The sequence below is a fragment of the Tachyglossus aculeatus genome, chromosome 9 (genome assembly GCF_015852505.1).
Source record: "Tachyglossus aculeatus isolate mTacAcu1 chromosome 9, mTacAcu1.pri, whole genome shotgun sequence".
NCBI classification, from domain to species: domain Eukaryota; kingdom Metazoa; phylum Chordata; class Mammalia; order Monotremata; family Tachyglossidae; genus Tachyglossus; species Tachyglossus aculeatus.
The window spans coordinates 55,894,057-55,914,071 of record NC_052074.1 but is presented as its reverse complement, the minus strand read 5'-3'; the positions used below and the strand labels follow the sequence as shown (position 1 = coordinate 55,914,071).

Genomic DNA, 20,015 nt, shown 5'->3' with positions numbered 1-20,015 from the left:
TAACCGTAATTTAGCTTAATGTCTGTCTTCCCTTCTAGACTGTAAACTCGTTGTGGGCAGGGAATGTATCTACAAACTTTATTACATTGTACTCTCCCAAGTGTTGAGTACAGTGCTCTGCACACAGTAAGTGCTTGATAATTATAATTGACTGACTGAAAGTCTCATCTCCACACAGTGGAGATCTCCACATCACCTAGACCAGCTGGATGATGGGGAGGCATTTCCCAGTCAGAATTCCAGGAGTGAAGATTCCATCCTGAACTGGGTGACTCTCCCCAGAGTGAAGGGATGCCTTCCCCTTTCCACCACTTGTCAGCTGTGTGACTTTGGGCAAGTCACTTAACTTCTCTGGGCCTCAGTTCCCTCATCTGTAAACTGGGGATGAATACTGTGAGACCCCTGTGGGACAACCTGATCACCTTGTAACCTCCCCAGCACTTAGAACAGTGCTTTGCACATAGGAAGCGCTTAATAAATGCCACTATTATTATTATTATTCCCCTCCCCACGTATGCTCACTTTCATCGGACCCCCGGACTGGTTGGCGTTTCTGGGCTCTCTCTTCTCCTGTATTGAACTGTTGCAGAAGAACTTTGTGCTGCAGAAAGAAAGAACAATGGTGAAAGCCAGTGGGCTGATGCTTGGGGTCCTCACAAATCTGGGAATGAAACTGATCCACGTAACAAATGTAATAATCGTTTTCAGTCTCATTTTTTAAAAACATTCAACATGAACAAAAAAACCCAGTTAATCTCTGTTGGAGAGTAATAATTTGCCACTCACCTTCTTCTGGGGGGCCTTAGAGTCTTCTGAACTACAACAAGGATGTAAAACACATTGTTTAATATCTTTGATAAAGAAGATTGTTTTAAATTGGTATCACTGAACTTCATTTTCACATAGCATTGATTTTACGCAATGTAATTCCATTTCAAAATACTTCAGTGCAGGCAGTTAGAATAAGAAAATGAAAATTCCCATTGGAAAACCAAGGCTACTACAGTCTGGGAAGGAACGAAGGAGGAGAAAGTGATAATATGCCTATGGTCACAAGACTGTAAGGGAAACCCAAGCCTGAACACACTCAAGTCTACAAGTCCCTCCACCATTTTTTTCAGTGTTAAGAATTCAACATGCTGTCCAACTACAGCATTTGACAATTACGTATGTCCCATGTGAAGCCGACTTCAATACCCAGGAGTGAGATAATCAGCAATAGGTGACGTTTTTATCACCATTATCACGATAGAGTTATTGAAAGGCATTCTATTGGGCACTGGGGGGAGAATGTAAAAGGAACAGAATAGATTCCCATGCTTGAGGAGCTTAAAAATAATGGAACTCAAATATCTTACAAGTAGGTGCCTTTGGCTGAGCTTATACTAGAAAATTTTCCCTATAAATCAAGACCAAATAGTACTCTTTGGCTTTATTTTAATCGAATATTTCAGCTCCCAAAATAGCTTTAGTTACAGCTATAGCATTTTGGGCTTAAATCATCCAGTAACTAAGGCCATAATAATAACAACAACAACAATAATAACAACACTAGTAGTAGTAATGATTGCGGTATTTGTTAAGTGCTTACAATGTGCCAAGAACTGTACAAAGTGCTGGGGTACATATAAGATCATCAGAACCCACACTTAGTTCCCATGATGAGGGAACTAAGGCATAGAGAAGTTAAGTGACTTGCCCAAAGTCACACAGCAGACAAGTGGCGGCGCTTAGAACAGTGCTTTTTGCACATAATAAGCGCATACCAAATGCCATCATTATTATTATTATTAATTAGAACCCAGGTCCTCTGACTCCCAGGACCATGCTCTTTCCACTAGGCTACACTGCTTCTTGTCTTTAAGCCCAAGTTATTATTTGGTAGTGCAAATATTAGAGGGTGCACTTCCCCCACTAATTTCTGTACTGAACATCCTATGGCCAAAATTTACCGAAACCAGAAGGAATCAGACATCTGTCTCATCTTGAGCAGGAGTTAGCGCTTTTACTCCTAGGAATCAGGCGTGGTAGCATTCTAGCATGGCCTGACTGGTTAAATAAAACCCTGATCTTCCTTTTGTCTTAAATTCCAGCTGAGGATTCATCCATTCATCTTCCCTAAGAAGAACTCTTTGTTACTAAAATGATTAGAGTTTACACATTTTTCAAACAGCTAGGGAGGAGTTAACTGAGTGTCAATACTTAATCCCCTTAAAAAAGGAAATCAAAACTTCCTGCAAAACATCCAAGTCCTCTCTTACATTTGCTTGACTGTTCTCTCCAACTCTGGAAGTTGCTCTTTGAGGGATGCAATTATCCGGGTGTCATCTGATACAGATACATAAAACTCCTGAAATCGGTAAAGATCACACTTTTAACAACAATATTAAAAGTACTGTTTTGTGATGAATAAGGGGGTAGTTGTGATCACAAGTCTGGTTTGCTGAGGGGCTAGAGCTAAATGTATTAAAGAGAAAACCTACTCCTGGTCCTTTCAGATGTGTTTTTCTTGAGAGGTATGGATATGAAAGGCCCTTTGGTATAAACCAAGTCTGTTTCAGTATCTTGAAGGTTTCTGTGCCATAAATACATGATGCTTTAATAGTTTACTGAGTTGCATTTGAGAGTTAGAGATGTTAGAAAGGCACATCATAGGGTCTACAATTTAGGATCACGTCTTTGAGAAATTTTGCACTTTTATTTCCAGAATTGTACTTTTAAAACCTAACATCATGAAGATGTGGTCCCCTGTTGGGTAGGGACTGTCTCTATATGTTGCCAATTTGTACTTTCCAAGCACTTAGTACAGTGCTCTGCACACAGTAAGCGCTCAATAAATACGATTGATGATGATGTGGTCAGTACTGCTACTGAACTCATCTGATGGTTCACCCCAATTGTACAGAATAGTAGACTTTCAATACTTTTACTCTCAAGATATTAGAACATAAAATCACAGGTGCACCAACCCCAATCCAGTTACTATATTTTTTAAGTACCAAACCACCCCACAAATCTCAGGAAGAACTAAGTCAGAGTCATGTTGTCCACTTTGGACTTAAATGGGAGGGAAGAGTGGCAAGTATTTGACAACATATTCTGTCCCCAGTGCTACCTGGGGTGGGGGAGGGAGTGGGTCTGCTGTTGATCTGCCATCCATGCACACCCCAGTGTAGAGGGGTTGAACAGGCTGCAGTGATTCTTTCTTTGCAAAAGGCATGCAGGTGCGTTGGCAGGGGAAGACTGGTACTCCACAAATCAATCAATCACTGGTATTTACTGAGCACGTACTGTATGGACAACACTGTATTACGCTCTTGAGAAAATACCATACAATAGTGCTGGTAGACACAATTTCTGCCCACAAGGAGCAAACGTGGAGAATTAGTCTTCTGCCTACATGAGTCTTGGTCGGTTGAATTATATTTGAGCGGTGGGGTCATAACGCTTTACCTAAAATGACTCATTACCTGAAATGAGAATCGGAAATTAATATTTGCAAAATGGGTGGACGATAACTGTTGTGTCTGGACCAACCCTCGTGTAACCATGCTGCAGAATCGTGACGAACAGAAACAACAGTTCCCACCAACCTCCAGAAAGGCCATTGCCACTTCATCCTCTTGTAGCAAGTCTCCATACAAAGCAGCCCACTGCAGAACGAGGCGGATGACTCTCCTTTTGTTGTTGAGGGCATAATCCATTTTCTCCTGCTCGCTACCCTGAGAAGGCTGAGCATGGTAAGTGCCAAGGAGTTAAGGAAAATGGTCATCAATTTTTAACCTACATTTCAGGACCTCCAGGCAGGGTGCTGGATGAAAAAATTAGAGATTTTTAAATTGCTCTGCACAGGGATCAGCTCTGTCAGGTTACTTACGGTGTTCAGCTCACAACTGGGTCAAAGAATGGCTAGTCCTTTGGTTTCCTACAATCATTTTCAGACGCCATGGAAAACTTCCACTCGGCAATGCCACGCTTGAAGACTAAACCAGTGAAAGACATTTCTAAAGAGGCTATAAATAAGCATGATCAAACTAAATGACAGAACCTGAAAGCCGAGGTCTACTGCATGTAAATGGGTTACAAAATGGCTTTCATCAACTGAGTACTGGATTCATAAAAAGAAAACTGTTCAGGCTGTATTGCTACAAATCGCTCCGAGCCCGCTAAAAACAAGGAAAATACACGTACTTTATATGAAAATGATTTCTTTTCTGATGAACTCTTCTGTCTTTAGCTCCTTAGCACTCACAACTCTATTTCTTCTTTTAGTTAGATTACAATTGTAGTGCCATAGCTCCCATATTACAGTGACTATTAATGTAGCTGGGAAAATCAGCAGTGATCCGCATGTCCAGGGCATGAAAGGAATACAAATGGGCCCAATGAAAATCAGGTTTCTGGCCTTTTATACCATTTTTTTTTTGGTTTTTCATGTGAGATTCAATCAACCAAAGGTGTTTATCGACTGCCCACTGAGTGCAAACAATTTGGGAGCACACAACCGAAGCAAGACCCAACTACTCTGACCTCAAGAATTGTATAATTTAACAAGGGAAACAGAAAACAAGAGTATTTACAAACAGTGCGAGAGGGAGGAAGAATATGAGGTTTCCAGAGAGCACCACACCATAATTCATGACACCATACTCTATATTTAGAGCACACTAAGTCAATGTTTATTAGGCCTTGGATTTTTAAGTGGCTGCACCACCTGCTTTGGTCTTCTTGAGCTTAAATTTAGAACTTAGCCCTAGCAAATAGCATTGTTGACCTATAGGCACAGGTCCATCACTCACTCAGTTTTCTTACATGGGTATTTCCTCATGGAAAATATATACATGTACTTCCAACTCTCCCAAAATAACCCAAGTTATTCATAGGACACGACATTTTCAAAGCAAAATTAATTTCTGAGATTTCTAATCTTGCCAAATCTCACATTTGGGAAGAACAGAAATAGCTTCCTTTTCATTTGGATGAAGCTAATATAATTGGGGTAGTAAGAGTCGATGCAGACCTCAAGGCTCCTTCCAATATAGGCTGTCTTCAATTTAAGACTTTTCAAGATAGGACGAATAGCACTTATAACACTTCTAAATAATTGCCGGTTCAGCCTGACAACACATGGGTTTCATCTTGTACTTTCCCAAGCGTTTAGTACAGTGCTCTACACCGAGTAAATGCTCAATAAATGCGATTGAATGAATGAATGAATGATTGATCGATTGCTTTACATATAACAGCCGACTTCTTCAGAGCAGTAACCATGGCCACACAGGTGATGGAGGGATAAGGGACAAAGAAACTTTGGAGAAATGGAGAAATACTTTTAAAGCCACATGGGAGGGTAAAATTTTGAAGCGGCTTGGAGGGAGGGCAGGAGAGGTCAAGAGGGCAGAGCGTTGCCGGAGTGGCAGGGGGATTCTCAGAGAGGGTCGATGAAGTAAATCAATCAATCAATGGTATTTATTGAGCACTTACTGAATACAGAGCACTATATTTAAGTACTTGGGGGAGTACAATACAACAGAGCTGGTAGACATGTTTCCTGACAATAAGGAAGCCCTAGAGTAAATGTCTATTAACCTTGAAACTTCTCTAACTCAATATGTTATACTATTTATGTGTCATACATAACATATAAAAAACCCATAAAGTTAATATTGCTAATTGACAGAGTAAACATTTATGGACAATTCGAGTAGACCACCTTGGTTCTGGAACCAGTCTCCCAGCTGGAACATTGTTCCTATGAAAACACCAGTTCATCCTTACAAATTTTGATTTCAAGTCACAGTTTTCAGAAACCAATTATGTCAATCAACCAATTCTACTATAAGATTAAGAACCACCTTTAAAATGAATATCCTTACGATTATTTCTGTCTGGAAGCTGCTTCAACCACCACTGACCTTAGCCTACATCTCTGGAAAACAATTTTCCTCAACGGGAAAAATGCATGCTCTTCTGCTCAATTCACTTCCCTTGCGCCTATACATGGAATTAAAATGATGATGGATAAGGGTGATAATGACAATGGTAACAAGGGCAATAATGTGGGAGCAGCATGGCCTACTGGAAACAGCATGGGCCTCGGAGTCAGAGGACCTGTGTTCTAATCCCGCCTCCACCATTTGTCTGCTGTGTGACCTTGGGCGAGTCACTTAACTTCTCTTTGACTCATACTCAATACTTCATATGTAAAATGGGAATTAAAAACTGGGAGCCCCATGTAGAATATGGCCTGAGTCAAACTTGATTATCTTGTAGCTACCCGAGCGTTCAGAGCTGTGTCTGGCACACAGTAAGCGTTTAACAAATACCATTAGAAAAACGTTTTTCACATCATTCCAGAGAGAGAGGGGTGGTAGTCTTATCCCCTCCATTTTATAGAGGAGAAAAAACCCCATAAAGGCAGAGGCCACAGATGCAGTGAGTTAGTACTAGGGGAAGTTCAAGAATTTAAAACTACTTGTCTGGGCTGCTATTTTAATAAGTCTTGGAAAATGCAGTAGCAGCTGGAATGTGTTGGCTCAGCCCATTCACCCGAAATCAAAACAATAAAAAAATTACAGAAGTAATGAGTAATCTGCCTCAGATTTATCCCACACATACACGATACTCCTTCCCTTTAAAAAAAATTCAGAATACTTTTAACTTGTCTTTGGCTATGTGTTCTGGGAATTTCTTTTCTACCATCTATCTTAAATTCTTCACTGTAAAGTCCTTGTTCCGCTAAAGTAGCAAACAGTTCCCTGCCACCAATACAGCATTAAACTTGATTTTCAAGCGAAAAATTATTCTTGAGGTTTGAGGCACAGTAAGAACTAAAAGCTCAAAGTGGGTCAAGTTTTCTAAACAAGCCTTTGAGCTCAGGCCAGATACATGAATTCTACCAGAATTTATAAAGGATTTGATGTGGCCAGAGAAACCAAGCTAGGTTGTTCTTTTAGAAGTGGGGCAGTAGGCCTGGGGATCAGAAGGGAAGAATACACAGTAATGGAAGTTTATAATCTTTGAACTTTTCCAACTGCAATGTTAATACTCCACTGAATCATTTTTCTCATGTTGTCTCTGCCTTTCAAACACTGTAATTAATTTCATATATTTTTTTACCGAGTTATTATCTTACTCGCTATAGGCACCTGTAATTTTTCTGCACCTTCACTGCACCTTCAATTCAGGTAGTAATGGTCCTATGAATTAAAATTTTCACAGTAAAAGTAAGGGAAAACCTACTAGGATTACAAACAGTGCATTCATTACGGTCTGCCACAGCAAATACAATATTATGTACACCTTTTGCGGTAAGTACATGGTAATTGTGCAGTTATTTATAAAACATTAATCAACATCCAAACTAATACTCTTCAGTGTTGTTACTTTCTGAATCTGCTTTGCATACAGCATCTCCGGGAAGGTTTGAAAACAAACTCTGAAGCTTGGGTGTCCATTGACGGGCGTAGGGTTTACCCAAATGGCTCAGGAGACAAATGAGTGCGAAAACCTCCTTCTGTACTGAATAAGAAGCCATGGGTATTAATCACAGTAAGAGGGATTTAGGTTAGATGCAAGGAAGAATTTATTAACAGGGAAAACTGTTAACCACTGGAACCAACTGGATATGGGATTTTCTGTGATGATTTTTTAAACAGGAGAGAGTCTCATCTCTGGAATGGTTCAGGGTTAGTCTTGCCTGAGGTGAGTGAAGGAAAGGGGGAAAGATTGGGGACTAAAATGGCACCTCGACTCAGCCATTTCTACTTGCAAAACTGTACTTTCCCAAGTGCTTAGTACAGTTCTCTCCACAGAGTAAATTTTCAGTAAGTAGCATTGATTCCCTACAAATTCACATTAACTTGTTTATCACAGTAGAACCAGACTCTGCTGTTACCAGGGCTCTACCACAAAAAATTTATGTGTACACGCGTTTTATATGGCTCATATCACACTAACTAGCAAAAGGGCTGTTCGAGAGTGGAATAGGACCAGACCCACCTCCATGATTTTCTACTGTGGGAGACACAGAGAACTGGTCACAACAGGATTGGAAACTACAACTGCAGAAACTCCTTCTCCTCCTCACTCCATGTTCCATTTACTTGACTACATTGGCTCTAGATAATAATAATAATAATGATAGCATTTATTAAGCGCTTACTATGTGCAAAGCACTGTTCTAAGCGCTGGGGAGGTTACAAGGTGATCAGGTTGTCCCACGGGGGGCTCACAGTCTTAATCCCCATTTTACAGATGAGGTAACTAAGGCCCAGAGAAGTTAAGTGACTTGCCCAAAGTCACACAGCTGGCTATTGGCAGAGCCGGGATTTGAACCCACGGCCTCTGACTCCAAAGCCCGGGCTCTTTCCACTGAGCCACGCTGCTTCTCTAAGCAGCAGATGAGAAGGCAGAGCAAGGGAGCACACCCACAAGAAGCAGTGTGGCCTCGTGGATAAAAGCATGGGGAGCCAGAGGACCTGGGTTCCAATCCTGGCTCCAACTTGTCTGCTGCGTGACCTTGAGCAAATCACTTAGCTTCTCTGTGCCTCGGTTTCCTCAACTGCAAAACAGGAATTCAGTGTCTGCTATTCCTCCTACTTAGACTGTGAGCCCTATGTGGGATAGGGACTTTTTTTGGCCTGATTAGCTTGTATCTACCCCAGTGGTTAGAACAGTACTTGATACATAGTATCACATAGCAAGCATCACATAGTAAGCACATGGTACGTGCTTAACAAATAACATAAAAAAAGGAACAAATAAAAAAAAGGAGTGCAAAAGTACAGTGAACCAGCTCCACAGCACAGAGCCTAACCAGACAAGATGTAACTGCCCACTTACTGCCCCTCTAGAGTATAAGCTCCTTGTGGGCAGGGATCTGATCTACCAACTCTATCATACTGTACTCACCCAAATGCTTAGTACAGTGCTCTGCCCATAGAAAAAGCTCAATAAATACCACTGACTGACTGATTGATAAGCATCACATTTTCTTAGGAGACTGGCACAGTCAAAGAGAGTAAAAGGCTTTCTGAGCCTGAGCAGGAATCTTTCTGTACAAATATTGAAGGTATCCCAGGACAATTTGTTGACTACTCAGCTAATACAAAATAAGCTTGGGATGGTTTTAGTCAGACTCGACAAACAGGCAAGCAACATGCATCCTGGGGCATCCAGCGGGCCCCCCCGGCCCAATTAAAAACCTCGTAAAATGGAAAAAAATGGAAAAATAAAAGCAGGCTTTTAGGGAAATTAACAGCTTTCAGGGGGAGGCTTTCAAGAGCAGAAGGGGCCACTGTGCAGAGAGGGGAACTAGCCTGGGGAACTACGTTCTAAACAAGAAAGAAGGAGAGTTTCCCATCAGCCAAAGAATACTTCACTTCCATGGCTACAAAGGTTTGTGGGTGGGTGTGTCTGGGTGGGTGTGTAGTGTCCACACATGGCAGTGTGTATGGAACATGGCAGAGAAATGTCTGATCACTTCAGATTATGGTTGGCGTGTGCTGGGCCCTGTCCTGAGCAGGATCCTTGCTGTTCCCACTGTGGTGTAGGGAACTATTCCCCCACTTTCACTCATTTATTCATTCATTCATATTTATTGAGTACTTACTTCACATGGATGTGTTCTCAGCCCGTTGGATGCTTACTTTTGTACAACAATATACTGGGGAGAAGTGGCTGAAAGATTGGGCGACATAAATTTGGAGGGGGAGGAGAGTTTCACAAGCTTTCTCTGAGATGACCTGGCAGCCACCTCAGACTCTCATGTACATTGTGACTTTGGGCAAGTCACTTAACTTCTCTGGGCCTCAGTTCCCTCATCTGTAAAATGGGGATGAAGACTGTGAGCCCCACGTGGGACAACCTGATCACCTTGTAAATTCCCCAGCGCTTAGAACAGTGCTCTGCACATAGTAAGCGTTTAATAAATGCCATTATTATTATTATTATTATTATTATAGTGTCTAGACATCTGAGGTCAGTTCATTATGTCCCTCCTCATGAACTCTGACTGATACACTCCGGTCTCATGCACATAGAAACCAAACACAATGTATTCCAATAAGCAGACTCCATGTCTCCACAAAGCATATATCTACATTAGATCTGACACATCTATGCATGTATGTATCATGCTTGGAGAATTAAATGCTTCCATTCAGCAGGAGTCGGGGTAGGGCAGGGAGAATTCAAGGGGTGCAGAGTCTCGATAACAGAACAAACTTACAGGCAATTGAGATTTAGTGGTGTCAATGTCTTTTCTCTCTCTCCTTTATTTTCTTCCCTTTCATTTCAGATTTCTTCCTACTGCCGACATCACTGGATACTATTTACTTCCAGTCCATTGATGAGCGGCATTGTTCTGGATTCTCCACAATACAAGATGAAAAGGCATGATAATAGTAACAACAATAAAAGTAGCGATAATAAAAATGGTATTTGTTAAGCGCTTACTATGTGCCCAAGCACTCTACTAAACAATGGGGAAGATAAGAGAAAATCAGCTTGCCCCTGTCCCAAATAGGGCTCACAGACTTAATAGGGGAGAGACAAGGTACTGAAACACCATTTCACAAATGAGGAAACTGAGGCATAGTGAAGTTTTCTGACTTGCCCGAAGTCACACAGCAGGCAAGTGGCAGAACTCAGGACCTCTGACCCTCAGGCCCATGGTCTTGCCACTGGGTCAACATTGCTTCTCAGGAATCTAGCTGTGAAAATAGGCAACAATGATATGGACAGACAAAATTAGTTACAACAGTGCAAACAAATGTAGTGATGCAAAGACAAGAGCACAGGATGTCAATGAATAATTGGACATTCATATTTGCTTTCATGAGTGTGGTTTTTGGATTGTGACATGAAATGAGTGAACTGCTTTACTCATTTTACTAGCACTCTCGACTTAACTTTGGTCTTCTTAAGCACTTAGTACAGCTTTTATGCATCGTGGCCTAGTAGAAAGAACAGACCTTTTGGAAATGGATGCACTACTCTTACTTAGAAAACTAGAAAACTCATGAAGGAATATAGTGCACATTTACGGCAAAGATGCCCTGAAGTCATGGTCAAGAAGTTCTGAATTTTAAGATTTCAGTTGTCAAGAGACTAAGAGGACGGTCCTTGCAGTAGGGGAGTGAGAAGTCTGACTTACCTTTGGAGGATTACAGAGAATAATGCTGACAAATGCCTTTGAAGGGTGGTCCTAAAGGAAACAGTGGCTTATCATATTAAAAGGATATTGGGTCATCAAGGCTGGGCAAAGCTGAGAATTTGGCATAAAAACACAGTGCATCATAACAAAGTCATTTACAACAGAATCTGAAAGAAAAGGAAAGGAAAAAGAAATCAAGTTCTTGCAAATGCCTCAGCCTAACCGGTTCTTAAGTTCCTGTCCCAACAGTTACTTGAGGGATTTTTGTTTCCATGTGGTTCTTTTAAAGGAAACTGTTATTAATTATGCTGGAGAGAGAAAAACCCATCTATTTGCAAAATAGACATAGCCAAAGTGGCCAGCAATGTTGCCACCACCTAGCCTCACTGGATCTCAAGGAATAGGAGCCAAATGCCTCAGAAAACAACCTCCTGACCTTGGGAACCCTGGCATCTGAGGAGAGTTGACTCTAGAGAATAAAGGACAGTGGCAAATTCCAAAACTGAGGCAGTTTTTCACCTGAGTATTGGGGAGAGGTGACCAATTCATTTCACCTGTGCATAAAGGTTTCAGATACCTTAATATTTACATCAGCCAATCTAGGAATCCAAGCCCAAATTGATCTAATCTAATATACCACTCAATTTTCTCTTTCAGTGAGGTCCTTGTACTCCCACTCAGCAAGAAGAGCCCCTGATCTTAATGAAAAACAACATGGCATCCTAGATGAAGTTTTTGCTTGGTGCAAAAGCTGCATTATATGCTCCTCTATGAAGTACGTTACATGAATGTTAGTATTAATTTTAAAAACAGGTCCACTAAAAACCCAAAGGGACTGCACTCTCATTTATCCATTACTGCTTAGAAATGGCAAGCATATCTTCAACTTGGCATAATTTATCAGGACAAACTGGACGCAGAACCAGAGGGAAACCTTGCCCTTCTCTATGACTACCTTATTACCCTGCTTCTAAGAACTATCCAGAACCAAGGCTTTCCAGGAAAAGACCCTGAAAACATTAAAGCGGAGTTGTCCTTGCCCTTTCCATGCTTTGTCAGGATTGACTCATAAAATCAATGTAGAAACACTGCTGCCAATACACAAAGGGACAGAGCCAGCAGGAATACTAAAGCAGAGGACCAAGTGGTCAAGGAGGAGCCAGCCCACTGCCTTATTGTTCAAAGGCCAATAAATCAACCACAGTATTTTTGAGTGGAGAGCTTTTTCAGAGCAGATGTTGAAAGGAAAGAGGCCATTTTCTTCGGACAGCAAAGGTCTCACAGATATTTCTTCAGACACCATGTTCCCCCATGAAACTGATCCATTTAAATTTTGCTATAAATTCAGCTCAAACATACTAGACTTCCAACTATAGCTATGGGTCTTTCTGAATCTTGGTGGAAGCTACACTTTCCAAGATAGATTTGGTTTATTTATTGGAGGGAGGCAGAGGTGAGAGGAGAAAAATGGGAAATGAGAAAAAAGCAAGTAATAGCTTCTGAAGGTTCCAACCACTTGCAAATTTGTATGAAAAAGAAAAAAGTTCTCCTGTTTGTTCTTATTTGCTCTTCTTCGCTCTTTTCAGACTCTCCGGTTAATGTTCATTTTTGGCAGTCCAATTTGCTGACATGGTAGAGTCTGCTGATTTAGCAAGAAATGAAGACTCAACCTTTGTACCCCATGAGCACCGCTCTCAAAAGCCCATTGGGGGCAGGGATTTTCTCTCTTTATTGCTGAATTGTACTTTCCAAGCGCTTAGTACAGTGCTCTATACACAATAAGAGCTCAATAAATACAACTGAATGAATGAATGAACAAGCAGGAGAAGACAGCAGAGTCTGCTGCTCAGGAGTCTCCCAGAGATTCCACTGACGGCACCTATATTGCCACCTGTTACTCTGCCAGGTGTGCTGTGCAGACAGCACAGTGCAACCCAACACCACTACTGGGAAAAACCCCCACCAAGTGTACGTCGGTAAAGCAGATATTCCTTCCCCCTCCCTCCCCACGCCCCATCAGAAAGTTAAATTCTACATAAGACAAGAGCCCTGTTGGTTACTTCTCGTGTTGCTGAAAAAAAAGCAGTGCCTCTGAAAGCCTTCATGCTTAAGCAGCCCTATTTAGAAATGTACAACTCACCCTGACTGGGCAGAAGTGAAAAAAGGTAAGATTATTAATTTAATAGCTCTTTGGAAATGTGATTTGGGAGACAATAAAACTTTGCTCAGTATTTACACAGAGCACATTAATTCAAAATTCCTAACTACCCTGTCAAGTGGAGGAAAAAAAAACCTGACAGGATTCCTCACTGCTGAGAGGCCTGTGAACATTTGATCTATCCAAGCTCACATGGCAATTTAATAGCAGAAAGAGGAATAGATTTCATAACTCTAAGCTAGTTCCTTGTTAAGATCATCTCTGTTCTAATGACCTAGACACCCAAGGCCAGCTCATTATGTCCCTCCTCATGAACTCTGACTTGGACTTCCTTGGATCTCGTGAATGTATTAAGAGGAACATAGCTTGGGAAGAATTTATTACAACCAGCAGACTCCATTTCAACATAAGGCTGATTTCTAAATTGGATCTGTCACAGAAGTTAAATTCAGAGGCTTGAGGCTCTCCACTGCTCCAAGCAACATGGCTCTCGGCCATCCCTGTTCTTCTTTAACTTCCAGTTTGCACAAGTCTGCCCTCAGAGCATGGGGCTGAGGAGAAGGATGGGGAAAGAGTGGAAAAGTCAGAGAGGAGCTCATCACATATCCTCCAACAGTCTAGGCCATGGCCCCTCAAAGGGGCACCCCACTCCTATATCCAGGGGGTTGCTAGAACTTCACACTGGGTCAGGGAGTGCTGATGGACTTCACACATGCCTACTCCATTAGAGTTGTCTAACTCACCTGCTGCTTCGTTTAAAACTAACTCAAGGCGCATCGTTTCTAGAAAGTGCTCTAAAATTTTCTCCGGGGTTCCTGACATCACAGTGTACCTGTAGGAGAGAAAGGAAGGGGCTAGATTTTTGAACACGGTCAAGCCAATAAACAGCAGCACTCCATTTCTGGGGTGTTTCTCCACCCATGGATCTCAAAGCTCCTTTTTATCATTACCTGGAGGCTGACGCTACAGCACTATTTTACTAGCAGCAAACAACTCGCAAGTCACCCAGAAAGGCAGCGGGGAAACCCAGAAACAGAGATCGGATTTTCTGATTCGGAGGTTAACACTCTTTCCATGCGACTAAGCTTTCTCCTTGGGGAATGAAAGGGAACTTCAATGAAGGCCAACGTTGATGGGCTGAGAACTGAGATTCACTAGCACGAAAACTCAGCGGGGAATGAAACGGAGCACGGAGCTCCCTGCCACGTGGCAGTGCCGCTCAGCAGTTGAGTTCAGATCTAGGGAGCTGGAGGGAGGGAGCTAAGGCAATAAAGCATCAGTGAGCATGGGGAGGTATGACCCATCCAGATGGCCTCCCAGTCATTGTTCTCTTCCCTTCCAAATCCTGACGTTCCGTTTCATGCTTGGCGTCGCTTTTCAAGTGGAAAGGTAGGAAACATCTTTAAAAAAACCCCACAAAGTGCTGGTTCTCTGTTCCTGCTGGGAAATAAGTGGCACAGCTTAGCCCCTGGGAGCGTCAGCTCTCTTTGAGCACTGTCCGAGCCACAGTTTCAGATTGCATCGGTGCCCCAAGAACACAAACCCTTGGTACGCCAAAGCCTCTCCTTCGGGGACATCGACGAAGGGTTTCAGTGAGGGAGGAGGGGTGAGCTCAGAGAACGGATATAAGAATGCCCAAATGGGCTGGCACAAGGAAGTGGCATACTGTGCCTTGAGCTGTGGCACCAGCGCACTCTGCCAGGAAGCTGCCACACTAACAACACCTCGAGGCGTGAAAGACAAGAATCAACCACAATGACGAAGCTGGGGAAGCTGGATCTACAGCCGTCTTTAGCCTGTCAATTTCCAAACTGCAGGCTTGTCAAGATGGAGAAGAAGGCATGGGAAGATTTTAGGTAGCCAAGGGAGTGGGGAAGAGAGGCAGTCATACTGTTTCCAATCGATCCTTCTTCCAGATCCACAGCAAGACTATTTTTGTCTGCAAGGCAACTGTGCCCCTTCTTCTTCTCCTTCATTCCCACTTTCCTTTCCTTCCATGCCCCTGTCCCACCCTCACCCTCCTCTCTCTGCCACTTGCATTGGAATATTGGTGCCCAACTGGGAGACAGCATCCTAAAATGAATGATGGGAAGGGAGAAGCCCAATGAGGGCCCACAGGATAAGTGCCAACAAGGTAATCACACTCTCCCTGCCTCCCCTATCCATATAAATACTTGGAATGGGGAGGTAGAGACTCTATTCATCTCCCAAGGCACATGTGTCTCTCCTTCCCTTCGCTGGCAATATGTCTTCCTCTCTCCAGAACTCATTTGAAAGTGTCCAGCCTAGCTATACACCAGCATTCTCAAACAAGGATCAGGGAGGTAAGGGCATATATGGAGGAAGGAGGGGTTGCAAATTATATCAATCTTGTCCCCATAACAGCTGTGTGGTGGGGGCGGGTGGAGGAAAGTTGTGGCTCTAAGTCTTTTGCCAGCCCACCTCTCGTTGCTATATTCAAAATAAAATCAGTGCCCATTTTGTTAACTAACTGATTTAGTCCTGGATTAGATAAAAATAATCAAGTTGTTGTTTTTTCTAGAGATGTATACTGAGATGGGGAGTGCATCACCCACCTTCAGAGCATAGGTTTAAAATTTGCTTAGATCAGTAGTAATGTACCCAAGTTATTACCATTTGAAGACACTTAGTTCTCTGCCAAGTGATCTGCTTAGAAAGATGTGATCTCTCAGTGAGTAGCTAGACTTTTTAAAATACAGACAGATGGCCTCAGCCCCTGTTCTAGATTCCCCCAAAATTCTCAAAAAAGCATCAAACCCAGGGGCCGGGGGTTCCCAGGTCAGTTCTCAGAGGATTGATCCCTTTTAATTTTGCAGAGAACTGATTTTATTCATTTTATTCTGCAGGTTAAAGAATGCACATTTTAGAAACCATATGGCATTTTTAGTTTTCCAAATTTTGAAACGAAAATCTTGCAGACGCCTCTGTGGTCTCTCTCTTTTCTTTATTATGGTATTTTTAAAATGCTTACTATGCATCAGGCACCATTTTAGGTCCTGGGGAAGGTATAAGTTAATCAGGTAGGGCAAAGTCCCTGTGCCCCATGGGGCTCACAGTCTAAGTTGGAGGGAGAAGAGGTATTGGATCCCCATTTTACAGTTGAGAAAACTGAGGCACAGAAAAGTTAAAGGACTCACCCGAAGTCACACAAGAGGCAAGTGGCAGGGCTGGGATGAGAACCTAGGTCCTCTGACTCCAGGCCCATTTCTTTTTTCTCTAGACTGCAAGCTCACTGTGGGTAGGGAATGTGTCTACCAACTCTCTTATATTATACTCTTCCAAGCTCTTAGTGAACCCATTGTTGGGTAGCGACCGTCTCTATATGTTGCCAACTTGTACTTCCCAAGCGCTTAGTACAGTGCTCTGCACACAGTAAGCGCTCAATAAATACGATTGAATTAATGAATAATGCTCTGAACACAGTAAGTGATCAAAAATTACGATTGATTGATTGTCTCCCTCTTGAAAATGTTAGCCGCTGGGTCATGGGACCCAGGGGCTTTGCCATTCCTTATGGCTTCTGACTGAGTCACTGACTTCTTTAAAGATTTGGGCGACGTACATGTTATTGCTGCTTGGCTACTTCTCCAAAGGTAGATTAAGGAGGTTGCTGAGGCGCACCAGTAATAATCTTTGAGATTTTCAGATTCCGAATTTGAGTGGGCAGTCTTGTTCAACTTCAACAGGGATGTGCCTGTGTGAATTGATCCACAAGATGGTATGTGTCCTTCTGGGCTATTTAAAAGCCTTTGATCGGGTGGTGGTCAACTTAGCCTTCAATCTATTAAGTCATTCTAACCTATCACCGGGCAAACATTCTCCTTAACTTCATCCGCAAGTCATTCATTTTAACAACACTGAAGGGATACCTCCAGCACCACAAGTCTGCTGGACAAGGGCTGGGAATGTGTGACAGCCACATGTACCATTAGCTGACTAATGAGCTGAACCGGGGGAAAATGAAGCAAACACTTGTCTACTGTGTGATCTTGGGAAAGTGACTTAACTTCTCTGTGCCTCAGTGTACTTCATCTGTAAAATGGAATTAGACTGGGAGCCCCATGTGGGACACAGACTGTGTCCAACCTTAAGCACTTAACACGTACTATGAAAAAAATATGAGTGAAGGCTCCTCTAAAGCACAACTTAGAAAAACGCAGCAAAAATCTGGAATGCTGGAAACTAATAACAGCAGGCGGGGTTGTTTGAAATTTTAGAAATTAGAAATCTATGGGTCTTTTTGAGGAAAAGCCTCATACAGAGCACGTGTCTAAGAAGCAGAAATTCAAACAGCCTCATATTCTGCAAAGCTAACCATATGAATAATATATAAAATACACGTATGTCAGGCATATGTGTATATAACGTATGATCGTATTCTGTGTTGACACTATAAAGAAAAAAAGCATGCACTCTGGGACTGAAAGAAAGCAGGCCAAGTAAACTCACTATGATAGTGGGCCTAATGAAAACCAGGCTTCAGGCCTAAAATAAACGTAATACTCCCTGCCTCTCCTGGGTCTTCTCCTTTGATTTAGTTTTCACAGAAATCGGTTGATGGGAGAACTCTGGATGTAAACGCTACAGTCAGGTTCTTCTGTTGTGTTCACTCGATTAATGAAGGAGTAGGAAGAGGATGGGAATACTTGGGGAAGCCCTGATAAATGTGAAATAATTGGATGGAGGGACAGACTCTTTCCAGGCCTAATCATTTTTGGAAGCTATTTGCTCTACCCCTGGAAGTTATGGAGAGTTACAAACATATACCACATCTATGTGTAACCCAAAATGCTGCTTTATTCTCATGCCCTAAAGAAAATACTGAGGTTAGCTCAATGATCTTCAGCTTGCAAATGTCTCCCGACTCACACGCCTATTTACGAAGGTGTAGGGAAACCTGGGAATTTCCACCAGAACTGTTCTGGCTAGAAGAGGTATGTGGATCCTTGGAGGCTGCAAGAGCAGGCAAGGATGGATAAATAATGAGGGACTTGGATGGGAAATACTTCCAGCTAGTCCTAATTTTAAAGGGACTTGTGTTTCAGGGAGGGTGGAGAAGAGTTAGCAGACAAACTGGGGACTTCTTGCCTGACGCACAAATTGAGTACAACCAGTTCTCCTCCTTGGGAGTCGAGTTTTCTCAAATATCATATTAGGGAAAACTCCTGCAATAGATTCACGGTAACTGATGCTGGGTGCAGGCACATATGCTCACAAGCTGCTTTCTTCTAAGACTGCAGTATTCTGGATCCAAACCGACTCATACTGTCCAAGAACATTTCCAAGCAATGTTCCAGCCAAAATGCGTACTGAAAACACATGTTCTGGCAGAAATAGAGGAAGTGAAGGAACTTAGCATGACTTTCCCTTTCATCCTTCAAAATTAATCCCTCAACAGATGTTATGCTTGGTCCAGAAGGACTATCACCAAAACCTGATAAGTAAAGAAGTGCTCCTATCTAAACTGCAAAGAACAAAATGGTTGTATTGGCATTATAAGGCGCTTTCTCATACACACTTTTTTGCCCTAAAGATATTACTAGTATTTTCTGGATAGTTTCCATAAAGTAATTCTGGTACACTACAGTATTCCCTTTATGGAACTTATCCAGAAAGTACTAGATCTGATGCACTGACAGAGGATGAATTATGCTCCATAAATGGTGATCAGTCAGTAGTAAAGAAGGTGGTACATGCACTTCACTCTAGCAAAAAAATGAGAACATCTTATTGTAAGGATGATAATACCATGTGAAAAGGTTAATCATAGTCTGACAATTGCAGTGCTGGATGAACACATACTTTTGTTGAGGCTGTGAGTTTCCTTGATTAGAAGCTCTGTTTCCTGCTGGGACCTTCTCCAACACCAAGACATCTTGGTCATGTTCTTTAAGTCTTACTGTATTCGCCTCAACATCCTGCAAATACAAATTATACCACAGAGAGATGCTGCCAATGTTGATTTGGACAGTGAAAGAAATTTCAAACAATGTGGTAATTCATTTTGCTCTTGTGATGTTAACTGTTACTTTTGGTTTGGTTTCTACATATTAGGTGATTTTCAAACCCAAGGGCTGATATGGTCAAAGATGTCTCAGTGTGGTTTGATCTCTTCATTTTTTTACGTTTTTGCCATCAAGTTGATAAAAAGCTTTTCCCACCAAATCCAAAAGAATAAGGGAGCAACTGGGTTTTGATAAGATGAGACAAAGGGAAAGGAATAAGACAAAGTGTATGTATATCTATGTAGAGCTATATGTTTTTAAAGTGTGTATTGAATTGCACTAATCGACTGCTGAATGTTATAATTTCAGGCTAGTTTTTTCTAGGTTCTACTTAAAAACACATTTGGTCTCCTTGAGTGTGATGCTTCCTTCATGAAAATTTAAAAATGTGTAACTCATAAGTTAGCCTGTAAACTGTCCAGATTAACCCAGATTACATGCAGGGCCTTGCTACATGATGAGTTCAATTCTCCCATCTTAGACAAGGGAATACGGGGACAAGGTGACAGTGAGGGGGCAGAAGACGGAACGGGCAGGAAGGTGAAGGAAAGCGACTTTTAGAAAGGAGAGAAGAGTCCCCTTCACACAAGACTGCTATGGTTCCAGCTGGGGCAAGGCTGAGGCATGTAAGGGGCACAGCCACGGTCCGATTAGAAGCATCAACTTTACTTTT

General features: G+C 42.1%; 1 protein-coding gene across 4 annotated transcripts in view; it reads right to left on the bottom strand.

Moving 5' to 3' along the window:
* The window catches only part of RAPGEF4 (Rap guanine nucleotide exchange factor 4), a 209,667-nt gene that overhangs the window by 36,972 nt on the left and 152,680 nt on the right, over positions 1-20,015 (bottom strand). For all 4 annotated transcript variants that reach the window (XM_038751184.1, XM_038751185.1, XM_038751187.1 and 1 more), the window contains 7 exons: positions 19,140-19,255; positions 14,060-14,148; positions 11,247-11,325; positions 3,594-3,744; positions 2,262-2,350; positions 787-817; positions 523-601 (listed from right to left, as the gene is read on the bottom strand). In XM_038751184.1, coding sequence (XP_038607112.1) covers positions 523-601; positions 787-817; positions 2,262-2,350; positions 3,594-3,744; positions 11,247-11,325; positions 14,060-14,148; positions 19,140-19,255 — 634 coding nt within the window. The remainder of the gene's footprint in view (positions 1-522; positions 602-786; positions 818-2,261; positions 2,351-3,593; positions 3,745-11,246; positions 11,326-14,059; positions 14,149-19,139; positions 19,256-20,015) is intronic.